Source organism: Thamnophis sirtalis, unplaced genomic scaffold (assembly GCF_051295495.1).
Source record: "Thamnophis sirtalis isolate CommonGarterSnake01/CBP01778 unplaced genomic scaffold, rThaSir2_p1.2 scaffold_2, whole genome shotgun sequence".
In the NCBI taxonomy this organism is placed as follows: domain Eukaryota; kingdom Metazoa; phylum Chordata; class Lepidosauria; order Squamata; family Natricidae; genus Thamnophis; species Thamnophis sirtalis.
In genome coordinates this window covers 133,901,161-133,927,096 of record NW_028261382.1, presented here as the reverse complement: position 1 = coordinate 133,927,096, position 25,936 = coordinate 133,901,161, and the positions used below count along the sequence as shown (strand labels likewise).

Here is a 25,936-nt window from a genome sequence, read left to right as displayed (position 1 = left end):
TATATTTATTATTATGGTTTATTAGAGAGTCAACCAGATGTTCAGATTAGATCCCCCCTTATCTTTATTATCTTTTAAGGTAATGAAAGGATTGTGACTTTTGACCATTTATTAAGAGTCCACTCAGGACATAATCATAGGGTAAATTTAAACAAAAGGTTGTCCACACATCCAGAACTATCTCTAGAAGAACATTTGATCTAAGAAGGGAAATTAAATACTCCTTTTGTTTTCTGGATTTTGTTATTTAGTATATTCTAACTGGATCATTTGTGCTTGATAATTTTTAAAAGCATCATAATGATATGTTTAGTTCAGGCTTGCCGATTTAAAAATGTTTTAAGATATCAGAACCATTATGGAAGACAGGAGTCTAACTATATGATCATGCAAATACTATGTCTTTTATTGTATGACTTGCAAAGTCAGCATTTGACTAATAATATCACCATATCCATATCCTTTTTGGTCACCATTTGTGGTGAATGCTAAGTTATTTCCTCTACTTTTACCTTTACTTTTCAAAAGTTTCTTTGACTTTTTCATTAAAATGTTCAGTATGGCTTAAAGTCTAGTAATAAAATAGCAATAGTATTATTACTTAATGGGGGTAATGGTAATAGGAAGATGGGAAATGACAAAATTAATAAATATTTCAGAGTAAAGTAGGATTTTTACATATTTATAGTTTGCCATGGGAGGTCAGAAAAGAGAAAACAGGATTCAAATAATATCATTATGATGATATCAGTGGTGGGATTTAATTTTTTTTTACTACCGGTTCTATGAGTATGGCTTGGTGTGTGTGGCATGGCTTGGTGGGCATTGTAGGGGAAGAATACTATAAAATCACCATTCCTTCCCCACTCCAGGGGAAGGTTACTGCAAAATTCCCATTTCCTCAGATCAGCTGGGACTCAGGAGGCAAAGAATGGATGGGGTGGGGCCAATCAGAGGTGGTATTTACCGGTTCTCCGGACTACTCAAAATTTCCGTTACTGGTTCTCTAGAACTGGTCAGAACGTGCTGTATACCATCTCTGGGTGATATGTATTAAGAATTAATTTGAAGTTCTAAAATATAATATTTTTAAATAAACCTTTTATTTTACTTACAATTGTGTAGAGTATTAAATGTATCTGTGTAATACAGAACTGATTCTGGAAAGGACATTTTCTGTACATTCCTAAATTTCTGGGAGTTGGGGGTGAGAAGAAAAATAATCTATTATTTATGGTTCAAAGAAAGATTAGATCTACAGAAATGCTGTCCCTTTATCATTAATAATGTGGCCTATATACTAATGGGGTATAAAAGAAAGTCCGAGTAAATCCTTAATGAAGCAAACAGTTTTACTTCGAATAAACATGTTCGCCTTTTCAGTTTTAAAGATTCCGCATGGTTTAAAAGTTGTATAGAACCATTTTATCTGATGTGAAAATGAATTGAATTCAGTGGAGCTTTTATAAGCTCCCAATATCCAGTTTCCATCAACAGCTTAGAAAAATCTTTTGGAGCAGGTGAATTTTCAGACACCTGTCAAGTACAGTACCATGCAAAGAACTTGGCAGCAGTACAATTATGATGTAACTGCACCACCTGGCCACCTTGAAATTAGGTTTTCAGGTAATAACTGAAAACACTGAGATTTATATGCCACTCTAACAAAAAAGGTAAAAGCTTGTGCATAAAATGAAATTGGATAAAGGTACACTTTTGGCCATGGCTGCTGCCTCAATGTTCATAACTCAGATTCAGAATTATGTCCTGCAACAATACTGTAGTATGCTATAATTTTGTGATAATATGCTAACACCTAATCTAAGGAAAGTTAAATATTTATGTCAGAATCAGTAGTTTCATCAGTCTGGGGCACCTAACTGCTTTATGGATTACATTCCAAATTCTTATCAGTTCAACCTCAAAAAGCTCAGCACAGAAATAACAGAGTTGCTATTATGATGAAGAAACTATTCCCTTAATACTGAGGTTACTTGATTATGACAAAGAGAAAAAAAAAACTGCACCAGGAAACCATATTGAAATAGTTGGACCCCTCAATAGCAATAACTAATGTCAGTATGAGTCAGTATTTTCTGAAACTATTTTGTTTAGGATGCTGTAACCAAACTAACAAGCTATGCATTAAAATATAAAATGATGATTTGTGAATATTAAACAAATAATCTGATGAATTTGTATTTTATTTCCCCTCTAAACTCTATATTGTATTAACATGCATTTTAAGATAACTACAGAAACTTTTTGAAGAAAGAGTTTTCTAAAAAGGGGCTTTAAAACAAAAATTGTAAGGCACAGAAATTGAAGAAATAAGAAAATATTTTTCTTTGCAATAAATTATTAAAAGAATAATAATGTCTTATTTTTCTGCAACAGAATGCATATTATATTTTTATATCAATGGCAGCCACCACACTATTCCTTTCAAGCAACACAGAGTTTAATTTAATGTATTTTTCACAGTAGAAAAATAAGTAAGAAACAGTTTAATGAAAATAAGCAAGTGCCTCAGTTGTAATTTAATGATAAACTTTGCTAAATATTTTTTTAATGTTAGTAGATATTGTGAATATTTCTTAGATCATGAACTGCAACATTGTTTATTTTTTCATCTACATTTGAAACAGGTACAGTTAAGGTAATTATACTTTTATCAATAAGACATTTCAATTTAAATCCTAATGTCAATGACTCTACCTTGCATGCTAATAGGTTCATAAAAATAAGAAACCCATAAATTTAAACCTGTGGTTAGAATATATATGATTTCTCCCTAAATTATAATCAGCATTAATGTTATCATTTTGAGATTTTCTAATTAAACGGATGACTTTAAGAGAATTGTTGAATTCTTTTTCAGACTTAAAATGAGCATCAAACCTAAAAGGTATATGCTATTTCAATTAATCTTAAATACACTTTCACTTAAAAACAATTTTAAGTGAACCATAGAAAGTTTTCTAGGGAAAACTACTTCCAAAATGTTGCCAAAAAAACTGCATGGACTTTTCTACACATTTGCTAGAAATTCATATTAAATGAAAGGCATGTGCATACAGGCACAATTAAGTATTTTAAGGAATAAGTCACATTACTTAAAAACTTAACTCAGTAAGAAAATGCTTATGGTGCCAATGTATTCAGCATCTGTCTGTTCCATTGTAAATAAAATATAAACACTGGCGTGTAGAAAACTCCTAGATATCACACTGTTTTTTTCAAGACTGTAGAACATTACAGAAAAATCATTTAGATGAAAAAATTGAAAATGACATTGCTGCAATTCCATAGTGTCATACTTTTTGTTTCAGAAATAATTATTAGAGTATATAATTTAGACTATATAATTATACTCTAAAACCCTATGCTTGCAACAACTTGCTGTCACTATTTGAAATTGTGGGTGTGCAGACCTAGTAAGTTTGTTTGCAATTTCCACAAACCTGCCGGCATAATACCAATCGTGTGTGAGGTCAAATTAGAACCATTTACAAGTTGGCTAGTGAAGAAAAGAGGGAAAAGAAAGGAACAAATTATTTTTAGGATAAGAAGCATGTCAGCTCATGTCATACCAAAGAAACTAAAATGCTATGTACAGGTAATACCTGAAACAAGCCTAGATGTATATGGATAGATACTGTTCTTACCCAATAGATATAACAAACCAAAAGGTCAAATATATTGTATTGCAAGCCTATACATAATTCAGTGCTTTCAGATAGGTGAATAAGCTGATGTTGAAAACACCACAGGAGCTAGTGTTTATTCATTGCTGTTTCACGTTCAGTTTATCTATAATGAAAGAAACTTATGACCTACCATTGGTCTACCTCATAGAAAAAAAGTAGGAAGTAGAAAATCAGGAAGATCCAGAGCCAAAGGCATCATACTACTAAATTTACAAAGGTTTGTCTATTGTTGATTAAATAAAAAGAGACTCAAAGCTCAATGCAAAGGGAAACAAATCTTTTTAAAGGTTTGAAAGTCTCAGATAACTGCCCTGCCATTGTTTTACATTTTTTCATGCCTCTACATTTCCTGGTTCTGCCTGAGACCAGATGTGCCAAAACACTTTAATAAAGAGTGCTATCATAGCTCAGCAAGAAGCAGGAAACACAGGTAATCTTGTAAGCAGAAATAAAATCCTCAAATTTAAAACATCTGCATATATTTTCATTAGAACTAACATCTCTAATATAGTCACTTTGCCTATCAATTCATCTATCTAATATCTATCTATCTTTGACTTATCATGAATAAAACTGATGGTTTCACTAGCCTAAAATGCCTGCAATTTCAGTATTTATTACAGCGTGCTGTTTTCCCCAAACTATGTTAAAGAGTATTGAAAAAGAAGTCCCACATATTTTCCCTGTTTTCAACACAAGATGGATAGATAGTATAGACAAATTATTTACTCTGACCTATTTATGTACAAAATTATGGAATAGGGATAAGTCTGTTTTGGGGAGGGATGAAATACAATACAAAAGAAACCTCTAGGTGGAATAAAAAGTCTCTGTAATCCAGTATTCTGTGTCAGACACAACAAAATGTTTTTCAATGGTACTTAAGCAGAACATAAAGATGTAGCTCCATTCTAATGTTCTTCTTGACCATGAATTTATTGGTTGTAGCTACAGTTAGCTAGTAAGCATTAATACTTCTATTTTTCATGAATCTGTTGAACTCATCCTAAAGTCAGCAAGGCTAGTGATTATCACCACAATTACAAGTAGTGAAATCTATAGGTTATATTGCTTATATAAAACTTTGCTCAGAAAAATACTCCTTGTAATATATTCTAATTAAAGGGACTAATATGACACATAGCACTAGTTCAGACATGTTAAATTGGAATCATAATACTTCATGCTATACCAGAAACTGCTTTTTGTAAGATCCCTGTTTCAAAATCAATTTTATGGGTTGAGCGAGGAATTACTGCTCAAAATAATAAAACTTAAAAGTCACACTTGATACACAGTGGAGCTGACCAAATCCATGGAATGTTGACATTTAACAATTAAATTAAGACATTTATGGTCAATTATAATGGCATGCAACTATTAAAAACATATGGATGTATATTCCATTTTGATTAGGAAAAACTATAGGCTATTTGGCACAGGATCAAGATAGAATACTCTTTCAGTGAAATTTGGACTCAGTTATGTATTGTATAATCAGAACACAGAATCTCATATATGCACTTGGTTAGGTTATCTCATATTGAAACATGTTTATGTTTGTGTGTACAACATGAAATTGCCATACTGGCAATACTTGAAATAGTGTTTATTTTACATATTTAAGATACAAAATAATAATTTTTATGTTAACTTGTTAAGATATCATTGAGTAGTTTCTTTCATAAATGAAATTGAAATACAGGACAGATGTTTGAGAAACCGCATTTAGTGGTTGCACACACTAATTTCAATAATATCAGCTCATCTATTAAATAAGGTACATTTTGTTAGATTTTGGGAAAAAGAAACATCAGGAAATATTTAAAGGGCAATTGTTGCCAATTAACTTTGATAAACAAAAGTTGTATGTGAATCTTCAGGATTCTTTTGCCTGCCTAGAATAATGTATATTTATACTTTCTAACAAAATAATACTGTGATGATTAATGCTTATTGGCAATGCTCCTCAAGCTTGTTTAGTGGTTTAGATTTAAATAAACCACTGCCTTTATTACGATAGAAGCAAAATTTGAGTTTGTCTGTATTTGAAATTTTAATGACAATACCCCAAAGTCTGTTTTTCCATTGTTAAATGAAAGAAACAGAAGAGTTGGAAACACTATTCATAATCAGGGACATTCTTTTAGGGTGGGGGGAGGTATTAATACTAAAGATTTTAAGCTTTTGATATGGTTCTTTAAAGTTTGACATTACAACTAACCACTAGAATTTTCTACAGTTCATGCAAAAGGTCTGCTTATGTTTTTATTATTCACATAAACATTGTGATCTGAAACATTTATCATAATAACTGTAAAGGTATGAACCAGTTACTCGGGTTTCATTGTGCTATGCTATCAATAACAAATATGTTCTTGTTTTGTTGATATTTTAACCTTGTGTTAGCAGCCCAGATTTGCAATTGTGAGATGGAATATAAAACAACGTAATAAATACAATAGATTTCACAACAAAAACACCATCCACAAGATGCATAGCAGAAAATAATAGCATAATGTAGTATTGGGGAAGACAGAAACTCAGTTTCTAAAAGGCATTTAACATATGCAAGATTACTGAATTCACTTAATTTCAACACAGTTCCTTACTCTGATTCAAATGACCTAAGAAATTTAATTTAAGTAATTATTAGGAAGATAGCATGCTTTCTTAGCCAGTAACCATATGATCATATTTTAATGTTTCAAATTTAGTCAAAATATTAATATCTTAATACTAAATAAAATTATGATGACCATTAAAGTTTCCAACAGATATTAAACCCAGAAGGAACAAATGATAATTTATATTTTTGGAATAATATATATACATACAACAGTAGATAAAGATTTAAGTTTCTTTAAGTGGATAACACAATAGGTTGAGTGGTTTGGGTAGAAATCTGAGAAAGAGGAACCACATGAAGAAACTGGGTAAATATTGTAGGGAAGAAATTATTTGTGAAGAGATACCAATAGCAAGGAACAGAAGAACTGTTCCTATCTCAACCTATGCCAGGAATCCAATAGACAGGTACTTGAAACCAATGACAAACAGTGGCTTGCATATTAGTTAGCTACACCTAGAAGCAGACAGACGATTACCATGAAATTAGTATAAATAAACTGATAAAGAAGGACTCTGGAGCACTAATTTTGCCAGTGTAAATCCTCTCTTATGGAATAGTACTTATTTAGTCTTTAAAAAATTTGCTGTGTCATTCAAATAATAATTACTTACTTCTAAATCATTAAAGAACAGATGCGTATCTGCCAAGTTGAAAATCATCTCCTCCATCCTTAGTCCCAGTGAAACAGAAGTAGGGGGATCCTCATAAAAGAAAAGAGACAAAAAAGGAAAAAAAGTTAGACTTATTAGAGAAAAGAAGATAAATTGTTATGGTTAAATTGCCTTGGGGAGGAGGACTTTTATGGGCTCAAAATAATGTCCTAATTACAAATTATGCAACAAAAATAACAAAAAAGGATAAATAATAAAACAATTACCATGTACTATGATAAGAAAAGGCAACAGGTCACTAGTGATAAAATTTATTCTATTGTATTTCTATTGTACTTTGTTCTGTTCTATTTTGTTCCAGTCTGTTCCACTCATTATTTTACAATTGTTGAGATAAACATTTACAGATTTTTCTTAACAATGGGTATCTGGATAGGAGCTGTGGTAGTGCATTGGTTAGAATGCAGTATCACAGGCTAAATATGTCCACAGCCAGGACTTTGTTTCATCCTTCGGAGGTCAGTAAAAACCTGACATTGTAAATTGGTCAGAGTGCTGTAAAGGACTATGGAACTGTAAATAAGTCCAAATGCTATTGCTGTAATAGTTCAGGACTATATTATTGTTATGGAATCAGTGGTGGGTTTCCAATTTTTTTACTACTGGTTTGCTCATCTGTGCGTGCCCCCGCAACATTTCTGTGCATGCACAGAAGCATCCGGGTGGGTGGGCAGAGCTTCCCATCGCCCGATCTGGGCTGAACCACTAGAAACCTACCTCTTTATAGAATCTTTATAAAAAATATATACGCTGATGTATATTGTATTTCATTTATTATGTAAGTAGTAGCACCACATTTAATTTTTTAAATTTTTTTTAATTAAAATATTAAAACTTTAATATTTTAACTTTAATTTTATATACTCTTTTATATGTTGATATTTTACTATACGCAACCCAGAGCCCTTCTTTAAGGGGGATGGTGGTCTAAAAATACAAAACATAACATTAAATAAATGTAAAAATGCATATTATATATTTCCTTAACAAATTGGCTTCTTAAAAACAAAAGAGTTTTTACAGCTTTAAAAAAGAATCAATACTATACAGTTTCCTTGTGGACACCTTACTAAGTTACTCTGATTATACAGAGCACCAGCTTATATAAACATCTACTTAATGTATAAAACCACCTCCTTTTAAGACATGCCCTAAGTTTCAGTTAAAATATGAAAATCAGTGAAGTCACCGTAAAGCATTTTTTTCCTTTTTATAAAAGTTGTTTTCTCTGGGTAGGCCAACAAAAATACTCATCTGGAAGCTCTTAACTTGAAAATTTATATTGTTATATCAGAAGCATATTTTATGTAATAGACCTTAAGATACAGCAATTTCAAGGTCTCTTGTTTGGAACTATGCAAGTGGCATAGATTGTTAAACCTCTATATGCAACTTCCTGAAGCTGCCTAGAATTGCTGCTACACAAAATAGGTGGCACATCAATCAATCAAGCAAATAAATATTTTTTGTTCCTATTCCTTTCTTACCTAATATGTATATACTTATATACACATACATAAGAATCAGGGGTGGGTTCCAGTTGCTGCTACTGCTGGTTTGCTCAGTGCATGCTTGATGAATGCTATATGTGCATGTGCAGTACTTAAAAATGATTCTGTGCATTTGTAGAAGCAAAAAAACAAGATGGCGGTGCATATGGCATGAGCTGTAAGCCATAATCATCACAATTATGACAAATCACAGCTTGAACTATCTTGCTTTGCATGTAATGAGTCTATCTCATATATTAGTTTCACCTTTTAAGTTGCATTATTGAAATAAATGAACTTTTGCACGATATTCTAATTTTTCGAGTGTCACCTGTACATATAGAGATACAGCCTAATATTTCGTTGTAGTCTTTTCTCAAAGAAAAAATCCCTTCTTGACTTTTAAATAAAATACACAGTGGTGATCTACATTTAAACCTTCCAGTTGACTATAGATATATTAATTCACCAGCCCAAAATGGAAATAAAATGAAGGACTAGGAAAAAGAAGAAGAAGAAGAAAGCAACCAACAGCAAATGCAAGCTGACGAAAGAATGGACCACCTACTTAGCTGCTGCAAGATCGTCCAGACTGATTAAAAACAATGGCATGACAAAGTAGCAACAATATCTGCAAGAAATACCACTTGCCTACAATGAAGAATTGGTGGGGCCACAAGACAGACATGATAATAGAAAATGAAAAAAAACCTGAAGTGCTATGGGGTTTGCAATTCAAACAGACAAGCTCCTTCCACATAACACTCTAGCCTTAATAACTGTCAATAAGAAAGGCAAAAAAGTTTGAATGGTGAATGTGAGAAAGAACTGGTCAAATTTACAAAACACAAAGACTTAGAAGTAAAATAACTGTCAAAAGAGAGATAGTACCAATAATTATAACTGCCTTGGGTACAATTCCAAAACATCTGGAATACCATCAGCATTGACAAAATCACCATCAGTCAATTGGAAAAGGCAGCTTTACTTGGAAGCTTACATCCTATTATGATACCTTAAAACATTATTAAACAAAATCAGCTTAACCCAGATCCCTGGGAGGGACAAAGATGTCTAAACATTTGGATGACTATGTAATAAATCACAACATAATAACAATAATAATTTCCCCATGGACACCCATTGTCAGGGGGATGGAGTTTTAATACTCTGTTGAGATTGACAGCTCTGCTGACATTAGTGTATTTTATCAGAAGAGTTATTCAGGCCAGAGATGTCTCAAAGTGTTTGACTATGTGTAGCTGTCAGTCCATTAACTATAGTGAGTAAATAGAAAAAGAATCCTGTACCAGATTCAATGACCTGATCAGTCAATGATCTGGTTCAGCAAGGACCGCATCAGGTGTTACAGTTCCTGGATAACTATTGGCAAGTGGGCATCAGGACTCAGGATGCCTGAGTAACCAGAACATAGCCCTGTAGGATTATTGAAAGAAGAACCACAAAAAAGGCAACAATATACTGTGATTCAAAAACCAAGCTATTATAAATTGGAACCAAAAATATGAAGCTACTTAAAATGAATGTATGAATTTTAAAAATAATTTATTCAAACTCAAATATTGCTGAACAATAAAAGGAGATTGATTATTAGAAATAAACTATTCAGGGATACAGAATTGGAAGAAGTTCAGAAAAACGGTGACAATAGAAAACCCAAAAACAATATAGACAGTCCATACTCAATGTCTATTCATTTAGTCACTGTTTGAAGTAACAATGGTTCTGGAAAAAAAAGTAAGACCAGTCCTTGCACTGACTGTCACAGTATCCCTACAAATAATGCGATTGTGATTTAAGTGCTTGGTAACTGTCATGCATTTATGATGGTTGCAGCATCTGTGGTCATGTGATTACCATTTGTGATACATTTCCAAACAGTTCCTAACAAACAAAGTCAATTGGGAAGCCAATAGAAAAGGCTGCTAGTTGCAGCCATGTGATGTTGAGTTTACAACCATAGTGATTCCCTTATGACTGTGTCAAAAAAGATCATAAAATTTAATAATCATACCACTTAATGATGGATTTTATGGTCCCTATTGTGGTCACAAGTCAAGGGCTACCTACGGTAGAGCAATACAAAAGACTGAAATAAAAATTGGAAATATAGAGGGAATGTCTGATATAAATGATAATTTATAAAATGATTGTTCAATGTTTGGCTTGCCTGGGCCTCATCAAGTGAAAAGGAATTGTCATGGGTTGCATTTAATATATAATATATACTGTATATAAATAACAAACTTTATTTGTTTATTTTTTATGAACTTATGGAACCACACTATAGTTGTCCAGCGCTATAAGACTTAGAACAAGTAATAACAAAAGAACTAATAGCACAGGTCAGCTCTGTAACAATCTATGAACTGACTCTCTGACAAGAAGAATCAAAATAAAAAATATAGCATATGCACAATCGCCAGTAGGAAGATAAAGACTGCCAACACAATAAAGTAGTGCCCCGTCCCCAATTTTGTGGCAGCTATAATGAAAGATGAGAATAAGATCTTTCTGTCAAAATAACATATATCGAACAAACCAATCAGCTTGCCTATAGTATAGCAGTGGTAGTTACAAAAAACTTAGTACCAAAGTTAAAAAACAAAAAAATAAACATATTCAATTTCAAAGTGAAGATAAGTTTGGGGGCCAAGATAAAGAAATAAAGATCAGATGCAAGTAATTTAAAGAACATGAAAGAGTTAAGTGAGGTAAAGTTGAAATGCTAGCTATTCATGGACCATCTTGCAAGTAGCTTTTTTTAATACACTAGGATCATTAAAAACAGGTAATCATTATTGTAAAGTTCTATCAGATTATTTTACTTATTATTTAAACTTAAATAAAATGAAAAGGCAATCTACATGTTTGTTTGTTTGTTTGTTTGTTTGTTTGTTTATTTATTGGATTTATATGCTGCCCTTCTCCCAAAGCACTCAGGACAGCGTACAACATTAAAAAAAACACATATTACAAAAGTTAAAAAGGAAATTAGATAGAGTATCCAAAAACAAACCCAATTAATATTAACAATAACATTTTAAAAATTAGATTAAAATTAACAATTAAATCAATCATTTATTTTATTTTGTTCAGGCCAGTCCGGCTTGCTGGAAAAGCCAACTTTTTAGGGCGCGTTGGAAGAACCGGCGGTCGGGGATTATGCAAAGGTCCAGGGGCAGCTCATTCCAGAGGGAAGGCGCTCCCACAGAGAAATCTCTTCCCCTGGGGGTCGCTAGATAAATTCATATTTGTAGGGTTTCAAGAGATAACTAATTCAGCTATTACTAAATTAAATGCTAGACATGTACACATTTACAGTAATTGAGAAATCTTATATTCAGAACTTCTGAGTCCAATGGTGAACAAAGCTTGTAGTCCTGAATTCTTCTCTAAATCTAAGCTATTGTCCACACAATTACCATTAATTCAATTCATTTCTCCCACATCCAAAGTGACAGAACCCTATTATTATGACCAATATTAGTTTTCTACTACAAATTCTCATCTACATTCAACTAGAAGATAAAAATTATCTTATTTAGAGCTGATTTAGAGCTGATTGTGTTTTAACCCTCTACATGTCTTTGGAGTTAAAATCTCTTTGCTCACTTAGACCCTGTCTATAGGATAAATATCCTGACAGAGAATTTAAATATTAAATAGCGCAACATTGTTTTAAAGATTCTATACTTCAACACTATTCAACACAATAGTGGCCAGAACTGGCATGTAAACTGAGATAAAATAATGGAAAACTAGATTCTTAATCTTTGTTATTTTAATTTTTTGAATAATTATTGCAAAATTAAATGTTTGAAAAGTGCAATGAACCATTTAAAAAGTACCATTTATAAATACAAATGGCATATTTATTAGGATTTATTACAGCCCATATTAGCATGTCATCTTAAAATTCTTGCTCCCTTTGTTTTCTGGTGAAATAAGAGTTGAAAAACAGGAAAGTTCAGGTTTTTTCCCCTGCCTCAGCTTATTTTCTAGTTAACTGGAAAGTCAGAATTGAATACTTCTATGAATGAAGTTGGGCTTTCCCCTTCTTTTTATGTAGCATGTTATGACATATATCTCTTACAATTAAATCAAAGAAAAATAAGTTCATATTAATACTACAAAACTTCAAATGATGAGGTGTTGAACCATAAGTACCGCTACATAAACAAATTATCAGAATTTTAGCTAAGTTCCAATCTTTGTTTAATGGTCTTCTGAACAGTGATCTCCTATCGCTTTCTTTATCTGAATTAATTTAGTTTCCATTTAATCTAAACTGGCAAACAATCACTTTTCTTTTTGAAGAATTAAAAATCAGTATTTGACAATGAGAACACGAAAGAGTCATTACATAAGCCTGACATTCATGTACATAATGCCAATATATAACTTGATGTTTTATTTGAGTTATTTTACTTTCTCTACTTTCTAATTCTTTCTCCATGTTTTGCAGGACAATTTGGGCTGTCAGGCAGGAGGACCTGTCCACTTCATAATGCCTCCCAGCTGGTCACTGGTGAACTAATAAGTAGTAAACCAATAGCCACAGATGCACAGAAGGCATCACTGCATATATTCAAAGAACATATCCCACTACTTCTATACTTTCTTTTCAGCATAATATGTACACAGCTGTTAGTTATTTATATTCAAGATAATGCTCACAGAAAACTGTTTTTCAACAGCATTCAAATTATATACTTTATTCCTGAGAAATATAATAATTCTCTCCTCTAAGACTTTTACTACTATCATGATTAATGTGAAAAAAATGATTAAATGAGTCTCACAAACAACCATTTGTTCATGTCCATATCAATAATTAAATCCAATGTTATGCTTTCAGTTAATGGAGGCTTCCTACTTTCTGCTCCCCTCACCAAGCTTTATTCAAGGAAGGCTATTGCTGAAAAATCTGAAACTATACTTTTCTTTTAGGATTAATGGATAAATAACTGGAAAAAATATAATTTATATTATAGTAACATGTAAGTAACGGTCTAACCACAGAGTAAGAGTTTAATTTTCACTTGAAAATTGAAAAGAAAATTGGAAGTCACTTCTTTATATTTTTTTCTGCACTTTTGGCTTGTTCTTTTATTTCATTTTTCCTCATTTCCTTCATTATAAATATTACTTATTATTAGTTCCTGTTTTCTTTCTTAAATTATTATTAAAGTTAAATATGTATATCATATGCTGACTTTTAGTGTGTAAAAAGTACATTTAAAATAATAATATAGAATTTTACTGTAGTAAAAAATGGAGATAGCAACTGTATCTTCTATATAGTTAATTTTTAACTCTATTGCCTACTTCAAGCTATACATATCTGCACCACTTTTTAAAAAAGAGATGCAATCGTAAATTGAATCATTTATTTGTCTGAATTTCATTTCTACAATAGTCCTTAGTTCTTATCATTCATTCAGTAACCATTCAAACCTACAACAGTGTTGAAAAATTAGCTTCATGGCCCAATTATGATCTTTGCAGTGTGCCTCAATAGTGATTGCCATTACAAGTCCTTGACTTACAACCAGTCATTTAATGACTGTTTGTAGTCATGATGGTTTTGGAATGAGTGTGTGTGGAGTACTTCCAGATGCTGTAAAATAGTGTTATCCTGCAGTCACAAGACAACATTTTGAATACATGGCAACCTGTTCACAACTGGTTGCCAAGTGCCCTAATCATTGCAGCTTTGAACAGTCACATGATCACTGTTTGCACACTTCATAACCATTTTCTGACAATCAAGAGTCAATGGAGAAGCCAGCAGTAAACTTTCATGTTGTGGTCATGTGATGTATCAATTACTGTGACACTAACTGACAGAGCTGCTGGTCCCAACTGTTAGTTAGGTGAAGAATATCTATAACAGGTACAACAACCAGCCTTAAAATTGACCATAGAAATGTTGAAACAGAAGATGGTTTGACAGGATCAACTATCAACAGGGAATGGTGAGGGAGACCAGCTTTCAAGAAATATGCTGCAAATTAGCACTTTGTAGAAGCAACAAAGGCCTAAGAAAAGATATTCAGATGCCATGATGGGTCTATATAGGTCAACATTTTGCAGGCAAATTTAAAGTTGGACAGAGAAAATCTTTACTTTTGAAATATGATGTTAAAAAAGTTTCCTGGGAACTCTATAGATAGGCAAAATAAACAAATGATTCAAAGAACAAATTAATCTAAAGTTCTCACCAGAAGTACAACCAGCCATCCTCAAATTATTCTACTTGGACAAATTATGCAAAGACCTAGCCCTCTGAAGAAGCCTTTCTTCAGAGGATTTTCTGCCGTAAAATCATGGAGTTGGAAGGGAGAGATTGTCATGGAGAAAATCTAGCTATTTGATCACCAAAACTTGATGTCACATAATCCATCCATTAATGAAATATTTTATCATATCATAACCCTGTACCATGTAACCAATTTTCATCAGCCCATTTATTTAATATCAAGATTTATTTTTCATTACAGTCGCATTGTATCAGTACAGTTTGTGATATACTAATCTTTAAAAAAAATAGATAATACTGACAGATATATAGAAAGTTCTTTATGTAATTCCCACTGAATATTTTATTTGTCTAGTATTAAAAAGCTGGAACTGAAGATTTTTATCCATATCATAAGTTAGATTTACTTCATTTAATAATTCTAACATTACACATTTCATTTAATAATTTTGTACCTTTTTTCTTTTATCCAGTGGACATTTTATGTATTTAAAAATATGCTATTTTTTAGAGTGGCAAACATTTTATCATCCAGAATTCAGTAGGGAATTTATATACCAGTAATAAAGAAAATACCAAAAGTTATTCATAATTTTAGTTACGTTAACAGGAAGACATTGCACCATTTTGTGCATCATTCCTAGTGTATTGTTATAGAGACACTACAACTAAAATACAAATATGTATTTATTTGTTTGAAAAGCAACTTTATAAATGATTTTACTTTTAAAATTATTTGTTAAAGGTTTTCTGAAAGCACTATCAGCTCCTGATGAACTACACAGAAACATGTTTTGATTTCTTTACAATATGGATGTTTCCAGGGTGTTATTTCTTTTCAGATTTCCAGATGATCTCCAGAATTGACCATTCACTTTCAATGCTTTATAAGAACTGAAACCTAAATGACAATTATTTTTTTATTTTACTTTTAGCTTCAATAATTGCTTTTTTCTATAGATTGCTTCTGCATGCACACATATACAAATGTTGTATTTCATACTTACTCTCCCATATCTATTAGCATACGATCCTGTGAGAAGTGAATGGAAAATGATGATTGTCTCATCCAAATCCCAAATGAAAACTCTCTATAAAAATAAAATACAAATATTTACACTTGTCATGTTTTATAAAGTATAGTAGAATTACCTAAAATAATTGTTCTGAAAGTTGTACTTATTATAAACGTATCTATTTTTATTCAATTTCAGACCAATGTCCATACTATAATATAATGTCAACAATGATGACATATTATAAAATTTCTAAAGATATAAAGTGGTTGCTTATTAAAGCAGCCATATCTTTTTCATGTTTATGCAAAGTTTTAAAAATAATTCAGGTACTGGGACATACTATGCTCATATTCCTCTGCCTTTCAAAATATATATTCCAAACAATTTTTGAAGTAAGCATAGCCTTAGTCCATACATATATCTGTCATAAAATATATCTGTCATAAAGCTAGATATAAATATTTATAGCAATAAGGGTATATAGTCAATTAATTGTTGAATGTTATAAATTCAAACACAAATTATACAATAAAAATTGTTTTTCAAATGGAAACACACAGTCTTAGTTCATTAGTTGTTTGTCGTATCCATAAACACAATCAACTTACTAGAACATTAATTGTAACTTAGTTACCAATTTTTCAGAGTATAAGACGCACCTTCTCTCCCTCTCCACCCCCAAGAACATACAAATGTTGCTGCATCATATACACCAAATACAGCCATTTTTGGGCTCCTGAAGCCCTGCCGCCACATCCCATTTTTGCAAAAACAGGCTGTTTTTTTGCAAAAACTGATGTTTTTGTGTCTTCCCTCAGCCCCCAGCAGCCCTCTGCAGGCTTCAGCAGGGCTGGGCAAGGCAAAAATGCCCCCGTTTTGGCAAAAAATGGGTGAAAAATGGTTCATTTTTTGCAAAAACTGAATCTTTTTTGCCTTCTCTCAGCCCCCAGCAGCACTCTGCAGGCTTCATCAGGGCTAGAACAAGACAAAAACAGGGGGTTTTTTGCCTTGCCCTAGCCCTGATGAAGCCTGCAGAGTGCTGCTGGGGGCTGAGAGAAGGCAAAAAAAAAAAATTCTTACTTACTTCTTAGAAATCTTGGTGTGTCTTATACACCAGTGCATCTTATAGTCAGAAAAATACGGTATTTCTTTTGAAAATGTAAGGTTTGAAAAGATTTTGTAACTTTTACCTTGAGAAAGAAACAATAGGAGTTCATCTACAGATGAATAATTTTATAGAAGAAAACTCACTTGTAAAAATACAAGTGTTGCTAAGTGTTGTTTCACCTAATTTTCAAGAGTTTTCATGAAATCACCTTTGCTTTCCTTACCAACTCTCCCTAATGCTGCTGAAAAGGATGAATCAATATACAAATAAAATAGCTGTTTTGTATCTAGTACCTCAAGGTCAGAGTCAGGTGGTGGTGAAGGATTGTTATTCCTTCTGCCTCGGCCACGTGATTTGCCATCCGAGCTGCGACGCAACCTATCTGCCTCTGAATCTTTAACTGGTGTTGTAGGAATTGTACTGTACTCTGCTGGAAAAGAGAAGAGAAAATTGCTCATATTTTTATTCAATTGCAGTTTTCTGAATTTCATAATTTTAAGTAGACTGTACAGATTTTGCCAATCTTGTGTTCACTGTAGCATTTATTTTGGGTTAATATTAGCATGCCTGAAAGAGCTCTTTCTAATCTTAACCACAACAATCAATAGATAACGGAAGTTCACTTCTTGTCTATTATCAAATGCTTATTGCTTTAAAAAACGACTTCCAATTTTTAAGAATTCAAAATATGTCCCATCTAAAGTTAAGAATGCCTAAATTTCAGCAATCTCAATTAAATATACCTTTTTGTTCCTCATGTTTTAAAAATTATAACCATAAAACTTTTACTTTAAGTTGAGCTAATGATGAATGAGGGGCTAAATTGGTATGGCAATTTTTATAAAGACAAAAAATAAATTTTGAGAGTTTGTTGGAGAGATTTATTTGAAAAGATCCTTCCAATTATTCTTTTTTCCTGAAAAAACATCATGGTGTTTTTCAGTAGCCAAAACAACTGTTCTTTGTACAAAAGAAATTTGGGACAGAATTTGGTTTCAGTACTTATCAAAATAAGCACATGTGTGCCTAATTTACATTCTTACTCATGGTTTCAGCTTATGATCAATTTTAACTATATTATAGGGTTAATGAAAATAATATGAATTAAGATTCCCATAGAGATTTTTCAGAAAGGTCAGGGTTCATAATATGATAGACTTACAATAATAGTTTCGGTTTACCTTTGTATAATTAATTCAATTTCTTCAAAAAATTGAATGTATATATATTTATTTCTCTTATATTTATTTCCGAGAAGGCCCATGAGTTCTTTATATAAGGATCCTTCCTCAATCTATTGTATTAACAACCTAAAGTCAATCTATATTGAAGTAGCAATATTTTCCTTTGGAAAAAGGAGACAAAAGTCTCTGATGATTTTATGACAATTTTCAGGTGAATACTAGAGTGCTTGTTCATTTGGAAGTATTGATATCTAAAGATGTAAGCCAATAACAGCTATTTGATAACTTAGTAAGACAAGAATACTAGCTCATGTATTCACCGAATTAAATCAGCTTAGTGCCTGAAACTCTTATCTGAATATGCCAACTTTTATTTCTGCAATGTCTCTAATTCTAATCATATATAAGCACATTCAGCTACTAAAATCAATGAAATGAATTTTCAAACATTTCCTCCTCCACTTTGCCAGTAAGAACAAAAATTCTTCAGAGAGGTATAACCCAGGTATGTTGTCTAAGTTCTTATTTTAGTATAAGCATAATACAAGAGGGAATAGAGAAACAAGATGTTCAACACATTGAACTTTCTATAGAAAAGTTGTTTTGGGATTGAACCTTAGGTGCATGTTACTATTGGTACTATCTTTGCTTTAGCACATAGAACAAAGAATAATAAGGTTGTAAAGTATCTTGGAGGACTTCTAGTCCAATCCCCCTGCCATAGCCATTCTACTTCTATTTATAGGTCTTTGTACAGTATTTTGTGGTTTGCTCTAGTTCTTTTTCTTCTCATCTGTTGTCTCCAAGAGAACAAGTATAAATAATAATCTTTTGATCCTAACTTGTTGTAATTGAATTTACTTTAAATTTAATACATATTCTAGTTTGAAATTTTGGTTGTGCCATAAATAGAGCAGCCAGAAATGCAATTCTAAATCTCCCACCTCTGTACCCGCGACGGGGAAAACCTGTACTTAATGTTTTGTGGCTAAATGTTTGTTTTTCTCAAAAGGTTCTTGTTCTGGAACTATTTTTATGAACTTATTCTGAAACAAATCTCACTGAGTTTGTTTGAGCATATTTACATACAATATAACCAGCTACAAAACTTCACTCTTACTCTTAGCCCAGCACCTAAAATAGTTTCAGTAAGCAAATCAGATTCTTTAAATACTATTCCTCTTCTTGCAATTTTTATTACTGCAAACTTTGACTATTTTGCAAAAACTGTAGAAAATCTTGCATCTGAAAATTCATTGCTATACAATTTACCTTCCACCCATCTTTTCGGTACTGACAAAACAATAACATAAATGTATCTTTATGCATATGATATGTTTATTGAGGTAATACAATAGAACAATTACCTGCTGTAGGATCTGTTATAGCTTGATTTGTGATGCCAGTTGGTGGTTCTTGAAGTTGGTAAGTTGCATTGGAGGAAGGAGTTGTTGGGCTGGTGTTGCTGCTTGTCATATAATGTGGGGGATATGGAGAACTATTATAATACTGTGCGTACTGACCCTGGCCAAAGGTGGGATAAGATGGATATTCCTATCAGAGGCAAAATAAATGCTGAATTACTCTTTCCATCAGCATGCAATTACATTTTATTTACTTCTAATATAAATTCAAATTCTGTATGGACTTTCTGTTACCTTAGCCTTAAATAAATTATTGTTCTAACACTTATTTTTAAAGCACAGATAATTATAGGAACTGCTTCTACAAAAATGGAACTAAATTTGGAAAATGAAAGTTACACACTGAATTTTTTAAAAGCTTTAAAATTCTGTTACTAAAATAAAACTAAACCACAAAGTTCAAGATACCATAATATCAAATTGTCTTTTTCTGAGTGAAGTACGGGTAGTCCTTGATTTACACCAGTTCATTTAGTGACCATTACCACAGCATTGAAAAAAGTGATTTATGACCATTTTTCACATTTATGACTGTTGCAGCATCCCCATGGTCTTTTGATCAAAATTCATGTATTTGGCAGCGGACTCATATTTATGACCATTCCAGGATCACAGGATCACGTGATCATCTTTTGCAACCTTCTGACCAGCAAAGTCTATAAACCAGATTAGCTTGACATCCGTGTTCCTAATTTAACAACGTTGGTGATTCATTTAACAAATGTGGCAAGAAAGGTTGTAAAATGGGGCAAAACTAACTTAGCAACTATCTCACTCAGCAAAGAAATTTGGGGCTCAACTGAGGTCATAAGTTGAAGACTACCTGTATTTGCTTTGTAATGTTTTTTAAAAGGTGGCTCTGGCACCCTTTGATGATGGAAGGTGATAGAAGGAGAGCAATTCCATTAGCACACTGAAAAATCAATTTTTTTCAGGCTGTTTCTCTCTCTTTATACAGTTGATCATTTTATAAGAACTACTGCATTGAAAAAAGAGAATATTTATAGCTTAGGGTTGAAATTGGAGGTACTTGTTGCTTCCAAAACTTGGTTGTGCTCACTGATGATGCTACCTAGTTTTGGTAATGAAATGTCTACAAGAAAAAAACCAAGCTCAGAGAACACCAAGGACCCTCACTCCTCACTAGTACAATTCTATGCATAGAATGATTTATACATTCTCAGGTATGTATCAAACTAAAAGGAAATACACAATAGTGTTGAAGATAATTGAGGAAAAGGAATAATGATTGCTGTAAGAAGGTTAACATAATAAGTTTTCAAGTAAAAGTATGCTAATGATTTCTTTTTGAGTGGTAGTACAACTTGTTTGTATGTGAAGACTGCATCCATTACATGTCATTGGAAGAATATTTTACTGCATCCTATTGAAAATAAAATATAACAAAAATAAATACAAAAATATACATAATATTTAGTTTGTTACAGTAAGTGTGCTTTGGAAGGTGTTGTACTTTAATTATGAGTAGTAGAAGTGCCAGTGAGCATCTGGGAAATTCAATTAGGTTTCATGCTGGGCATGAAATGGATAGACTAGATATTTATTGTTCAAGTATACAATTCAGATATGTACAAAGGTGAGAAATAAAATTTATTCCATTGAATAAAAATATATATACTAGAGTGAATAGTCTTTAATTTGGAATGTTTTGAATGAACATATGAGCTAAAAGTTGATTGCCAAAAGCGGTAGTGTGGTATATAATATAAATAAAGGAAATGTAAGAATGAATAAAATGGTTCAATGTCAAATGAAAAGTGAGTATGATGTCCTCTTGGTGGTTTATATTTGGATAAATCTATAAGTTCTTGTGGCAACATTAAAGGTGCGGATTAAATACAAAAGAGAATGATTCATGTGAAGAAAATACACTGACATGGTTTGATCACAGAGAAACTAGATAAAGATCAAATTAAAATGGCAAGCAAGAGTAAGTGGGTCAAGAAAAAGTTGTAGGTACTGATATTGATGTGATCTTTAAAAAGAGACAGGTGAACTTTTAAAGAACAAATGACTATTTAGGAAATGGGATAAACTCACAGTGGAAGAAAATATGTTTTGTAAGATATTAATATATATAGAAGTATATTAAATGAAAAAGATTAAGAGTATAAACACTGAAAATATTCAGAAATGCTTCAGAGTTCATCAAACCATACCATTTCTCTGACATTAATTAAAGCAACCCAACTACTTCAACTGCTCATTAAAATTAAGGCAATTCATAATGTAATGGCATTTTCTTTATGATTTGCTTTAAAAAGGTTGAACTATACTTATGCTTGCAAGCCATCTAAACACTTTTTCAATTAATTTCCACAATCCTACCAAGTGTTTCTTTTTCTGCTTTTGTCTATCCATTGCATATTCTTTTTGTGCCATGTATTTAAGATTATAAACAAAGGGCAGGAAGTCAATGTTCATTCTTATAGAAAAGGTACACTGATACTTCAATAAAAAGTGAGAAAAATGTTTCAAATAACCCCACCTCTCATATTTACCTGCTGCGAACCATTGAATCCAGTAGAATTTGTAAGCGAATTATTTCCAGCATATATTCCAGACGATGTTGTGAAACCGCTTCCTGAAATAAAACATTAAAGAGAAAGCATATAAATTAGTATAACTACATTCAATTAGATTAAAACATGTCTTGCAGGGATGTGAAACATATTTTGAATTTGAAATGTTCTGTTGCAAGATTGAAAAACCATCTTAAGGTAAACATGGTTGTTCCAATCTTAATGGAAGTTTTGCAGTGCTGTTTTGACAACTCCATTTTGTGCTCAACATATTAGCCCCATTTGAACTAAAAAAAACCAGTTGCAAATTAGAAACAGAACTGTTCAAAGCACAGAATAGTAAGGTGAGAACAATCTGTTTTGAACTCAAGATAAAACAAATCTTTATAATGCTTTGAATTAAAAATATAATGCACATTCTTAATATTTAGTTCAACATTCTGTTCTCTTAGTGGCTAAACAGGGGACATTCAAGAACAGGACATAAACTACATTAAAATTAATTTCTATTGATCCTGGAAGAAACTAGATATTCAGAGTTTTCAGTTTAAGCAGTTTAATATTACTACATATACCTTCTTGCTATAGAAAGAAAAAGTTTTAGCTAAAGGCAAACCTGTGTTATGTCTAATAGTGGCACAGATAATTATAAATTATTTTAGTATTATTCACTATTTAGCCTTGGGCAGCACTTTTCTCTTTCTTGAGAAATTACTGTTTCTCCTGATACACAAAGTATTATTACATGGCATTTCAATTAGAAAGGCCACTGACTAAAAGGGTCTAGATACTGCAATTCACTGTCAATTTCATTTCCCAAATAGACAGATGGTCTTCTTGTTTTAATGTTTTTATCTACAAAGCTGTACTTCCTTTTATGCCCAAAAGCTAATTTGAACATATGGATACTTAGAAGGAAAACATGTGAAGGATGGATTTTTTTTAAAAAAGCAATAAAGAAAAAATCAGTAATTGATAGAAATACTGTTATATACAGAAAAATTGAAGTAAATAATCCTTTAACTGTCTTACTCATTTGATAATCTTGTCAAATGGGATTATGAAAAAGAAGAAAAACTTATTCTCTGTTGCAGCAATGTATATTTTTGACATAGTTTTGTAACTATTTTTAAAGCAAACTGAACTTATACCCAAAAATGAAAAGAAAGAGATGTGCTAAATAGGATGACACTGATCTATAATTCTTTATGCTTCTTATATATACTTTTCTGTTGTCCTAATTCTGAATAGGCATTATAAGATTTGTAATATGTAAAACACCAGTGTTGGGTTGGCTGACATGTTTTAAATAATAAAAAGTTTATATAGCTTTGAAAATGTTTGCTAGTTATACAAATTTTATTTAGCATTCAGAAAAAAATATTCATATATTAAGAATAAAAACAATATGACACATTCATTAGTACCTACACTGACTGTTACTCTAAATCATGTTATTATTTAGCAAATATAGAATAAATATATGATAAAGTCATTGTTACCAGCAAGATTAAAGTGGTAATTTTAGACCATAGATTAAATATATAGTTTAACCTTAATTCTTAATTGTGGATTCTGTGTATGTTTTCTAAAAGGTAATCTCGACCTAGTTAGTATGTTAACATTTCTGTTCTTCATAATACTTCTGTAAGCTGAGGGTGAGGATTCATTCTCCGAGCTTTTGAGTTGGTTTCCAACATTTCATCACTGGGATAGGTAACATCTTCAGCAGAGTTTAGGGATGCCAATATCAGTGTTCTTCTGTGTATAAGGGCTTCAGATATGGGTGTGTCAAGTGAGGATCTTGTGATTGGTTAGCTGTGAATAATTAATGAGTCTTGTGATAGGTCTTGTTATGGGTCTTATGACGGGTCTTATGATAAGGAGATTATATCAGGTCAGGGTCATTAGGAGGTGAACTGCTGGTCAGGGGTTGTGTGGGTTGGTTGAGAGTCAGTGCTGTCTCTAGTTGGCTGTGTGATTGAGTTGGATTTTGAGGGGTTAATAGGTTGGTTGTAGGTCAGTGTGTCTGTTGTTGGAATTGCTTATGGAGTGCCAGGCTTCAATGAACTCACAAGTTCATGTGGCGGCTGGGAGTGTGACCGATGACTTTTGTATTGCTCCAATTGAATTGGTGTTGTTTGGTGTCAGTGTGGGTAGAAATTAAGGATTTGGAATTGTGGTGTTTGACTGCCAGCAAGAGTTCGTGGATCTTGGTTTTAATTGATGTGATGTTTGTCCCACGTACATCCAAGCTACAGATATTCACAACCATTATGTCTGTAGGTGCTGAACCTGACACTTTAAATTTAGATATTGTTTCTTTTCATTCCATTTCAATTCTTATTTCAAGAGTACTCTTTTTAAAAAATAGTAGCATAAAATATATAGTTTATTAGAAAAAATGTACACTATTGAAGACACATTTAATCTGCAATTGGTAATTTCTTATACTTAAACAAATTCCAAAACTGTCTTCCAACATTAACTAAATTGTACCAACAAGTTAATTTGAGAGATCATTTTAAATTTTCAGATTAAAAAACCCATACTTATGGATATAACTGTCTCAACTTAGATTTATATTTTTGTCATTTTCCCCACACTATTGTAATTTATTGTGATGAAGATTTAGACTTTAAGAAATGGAATTCTAAAAGCAGTAACAATTTTGAACATGTTGATACTGCAAAATCATTAAAACTGGTGGCTTGAATGAAAAATGGTTATTCACAAACTGTATTCAGATGTTCAAACACAAGAACAATTAACTTGCAATAAGTCCTGCCCCACCTAACTACAATTTATATGAATATGTACAGATGTTGTAGCAGTAAAACATGTATAAAAATGTTTGTTTTGATTTCCAGACAATAAAAAAAACTTGTACTGTCACTCTTTCCACTTCCGAGGCTAGAATATTTATAATCCAAAATACATTAATGGTGTTTTCATTGTAAATATCAATCTTGTATTCATGTAATAATTTATGTTGGCATATTCAGGGCTTCTGTGGAATGACCCAAATAAAAAATATTTAAATTATATAACCATCACCAAATGGTTCACTGAATGAATTAAAGTTTGAATTTAATAAATCAAAATGATATGTTAAAACCAAATGAATTATAATCATTTATACAGACCTTGCATCTGGTAACTATATGGAGCCTGTCCTGGTTGAGGAGTGCTAAAGCTTGCACTGTAGCTCAGAAAGCCTGTCTGACCAGGTGACTGTGTTTGCGTCAATCCACCTTCTGTCTTGATGCCTGCCCACAATGCACCTAAATCAGTTAGTGATAGCAAAGCTATTTGTTCATTTTCAACACTTAGAGGGCATTAATAAATCACATAATGATTCATTCATTGAACTGGAAAGGCATACTAAACCACAATTCATTATCTATTTCAAAAGAATGTAATCATTATAATTTAAATATTTAATCTAGATAAACTAATATAATTTGTAATATATTATAATGTAATGTAATATAATTTGTTGATCAACAAATCCTAGGTTATATTATATAGAGTGAAACTGTATGAATGTCTACTGGGAAGCAACTTCAATTGAGTTCAGTGGGGCTAGTCCAAAAATGAATTTCAACATAGAATATTACATTTATGTCCTTTAAAATTTGGTGGGTTTAACTGTTGAGTAAATATAAAATAAGGGTCTTGTGAATGGACATATTCCTCCAAAATTTCTCTATATAGAGACAAATATGATGGACAGCATGAAGTAGCAATAATAAAACATCATTTTAGTTTGAAGGCATGAAGTATCTGATAACAGTTTTAACAAATACGAAGTCATTAATATATATATTTTTCTGGATGTTTCCTATTAAATACTTTATGACTAGAAA

General features: G+C 32.0%; 1 protein-coding gene across 7 annotated transcripts in view; it reads right to left on the bottom strand.

The window, feature by feature from the left end:
* The window catches only part of EYA1 (EYA transcriptional coactivator and phosphatase 1), an 80,450-nt gene that overhangs the window by 22,850 nt on the left and 31,664 nt on the right, over nt 1-25,936 (bottom strand). For 4 of the 7 annotated variants that reach the window (XM_087706948.1, XM_087706947.1, XM_087706946.1 and 1 more), the window contains 6 exons: nt 25,214-25,351; nt 22,047-22,129; nt 19,468-19,654; nt 17,210-17,346; nt 15,797-15,880; nt 6,954-7,043 (listed from right to left, as the gene is read on the bottom strand). In XM_087706948.1, the coding sequence (XP_087563074.1) occupies nt 6,954-7,043; nt 15,797-15,880; nt 17,210-17,346; nt 19,468-19,654; nt 22,047-22,129; nt 25,214-25,351 (719 nt within the window). The remainder of the gene's footprint in view (nt 1-6,953; nt 7,044-15,796; nt 15,881-17,209; nt 17,347-19,467; nt 19,655-22,046; nt 22,130-25,213; nt 25,352-25,936) is intronic. The other 3 variants (XM_087706949.1, XM_087706952.1, XM_087706951.1) reach the window with 1 other exon arrangement.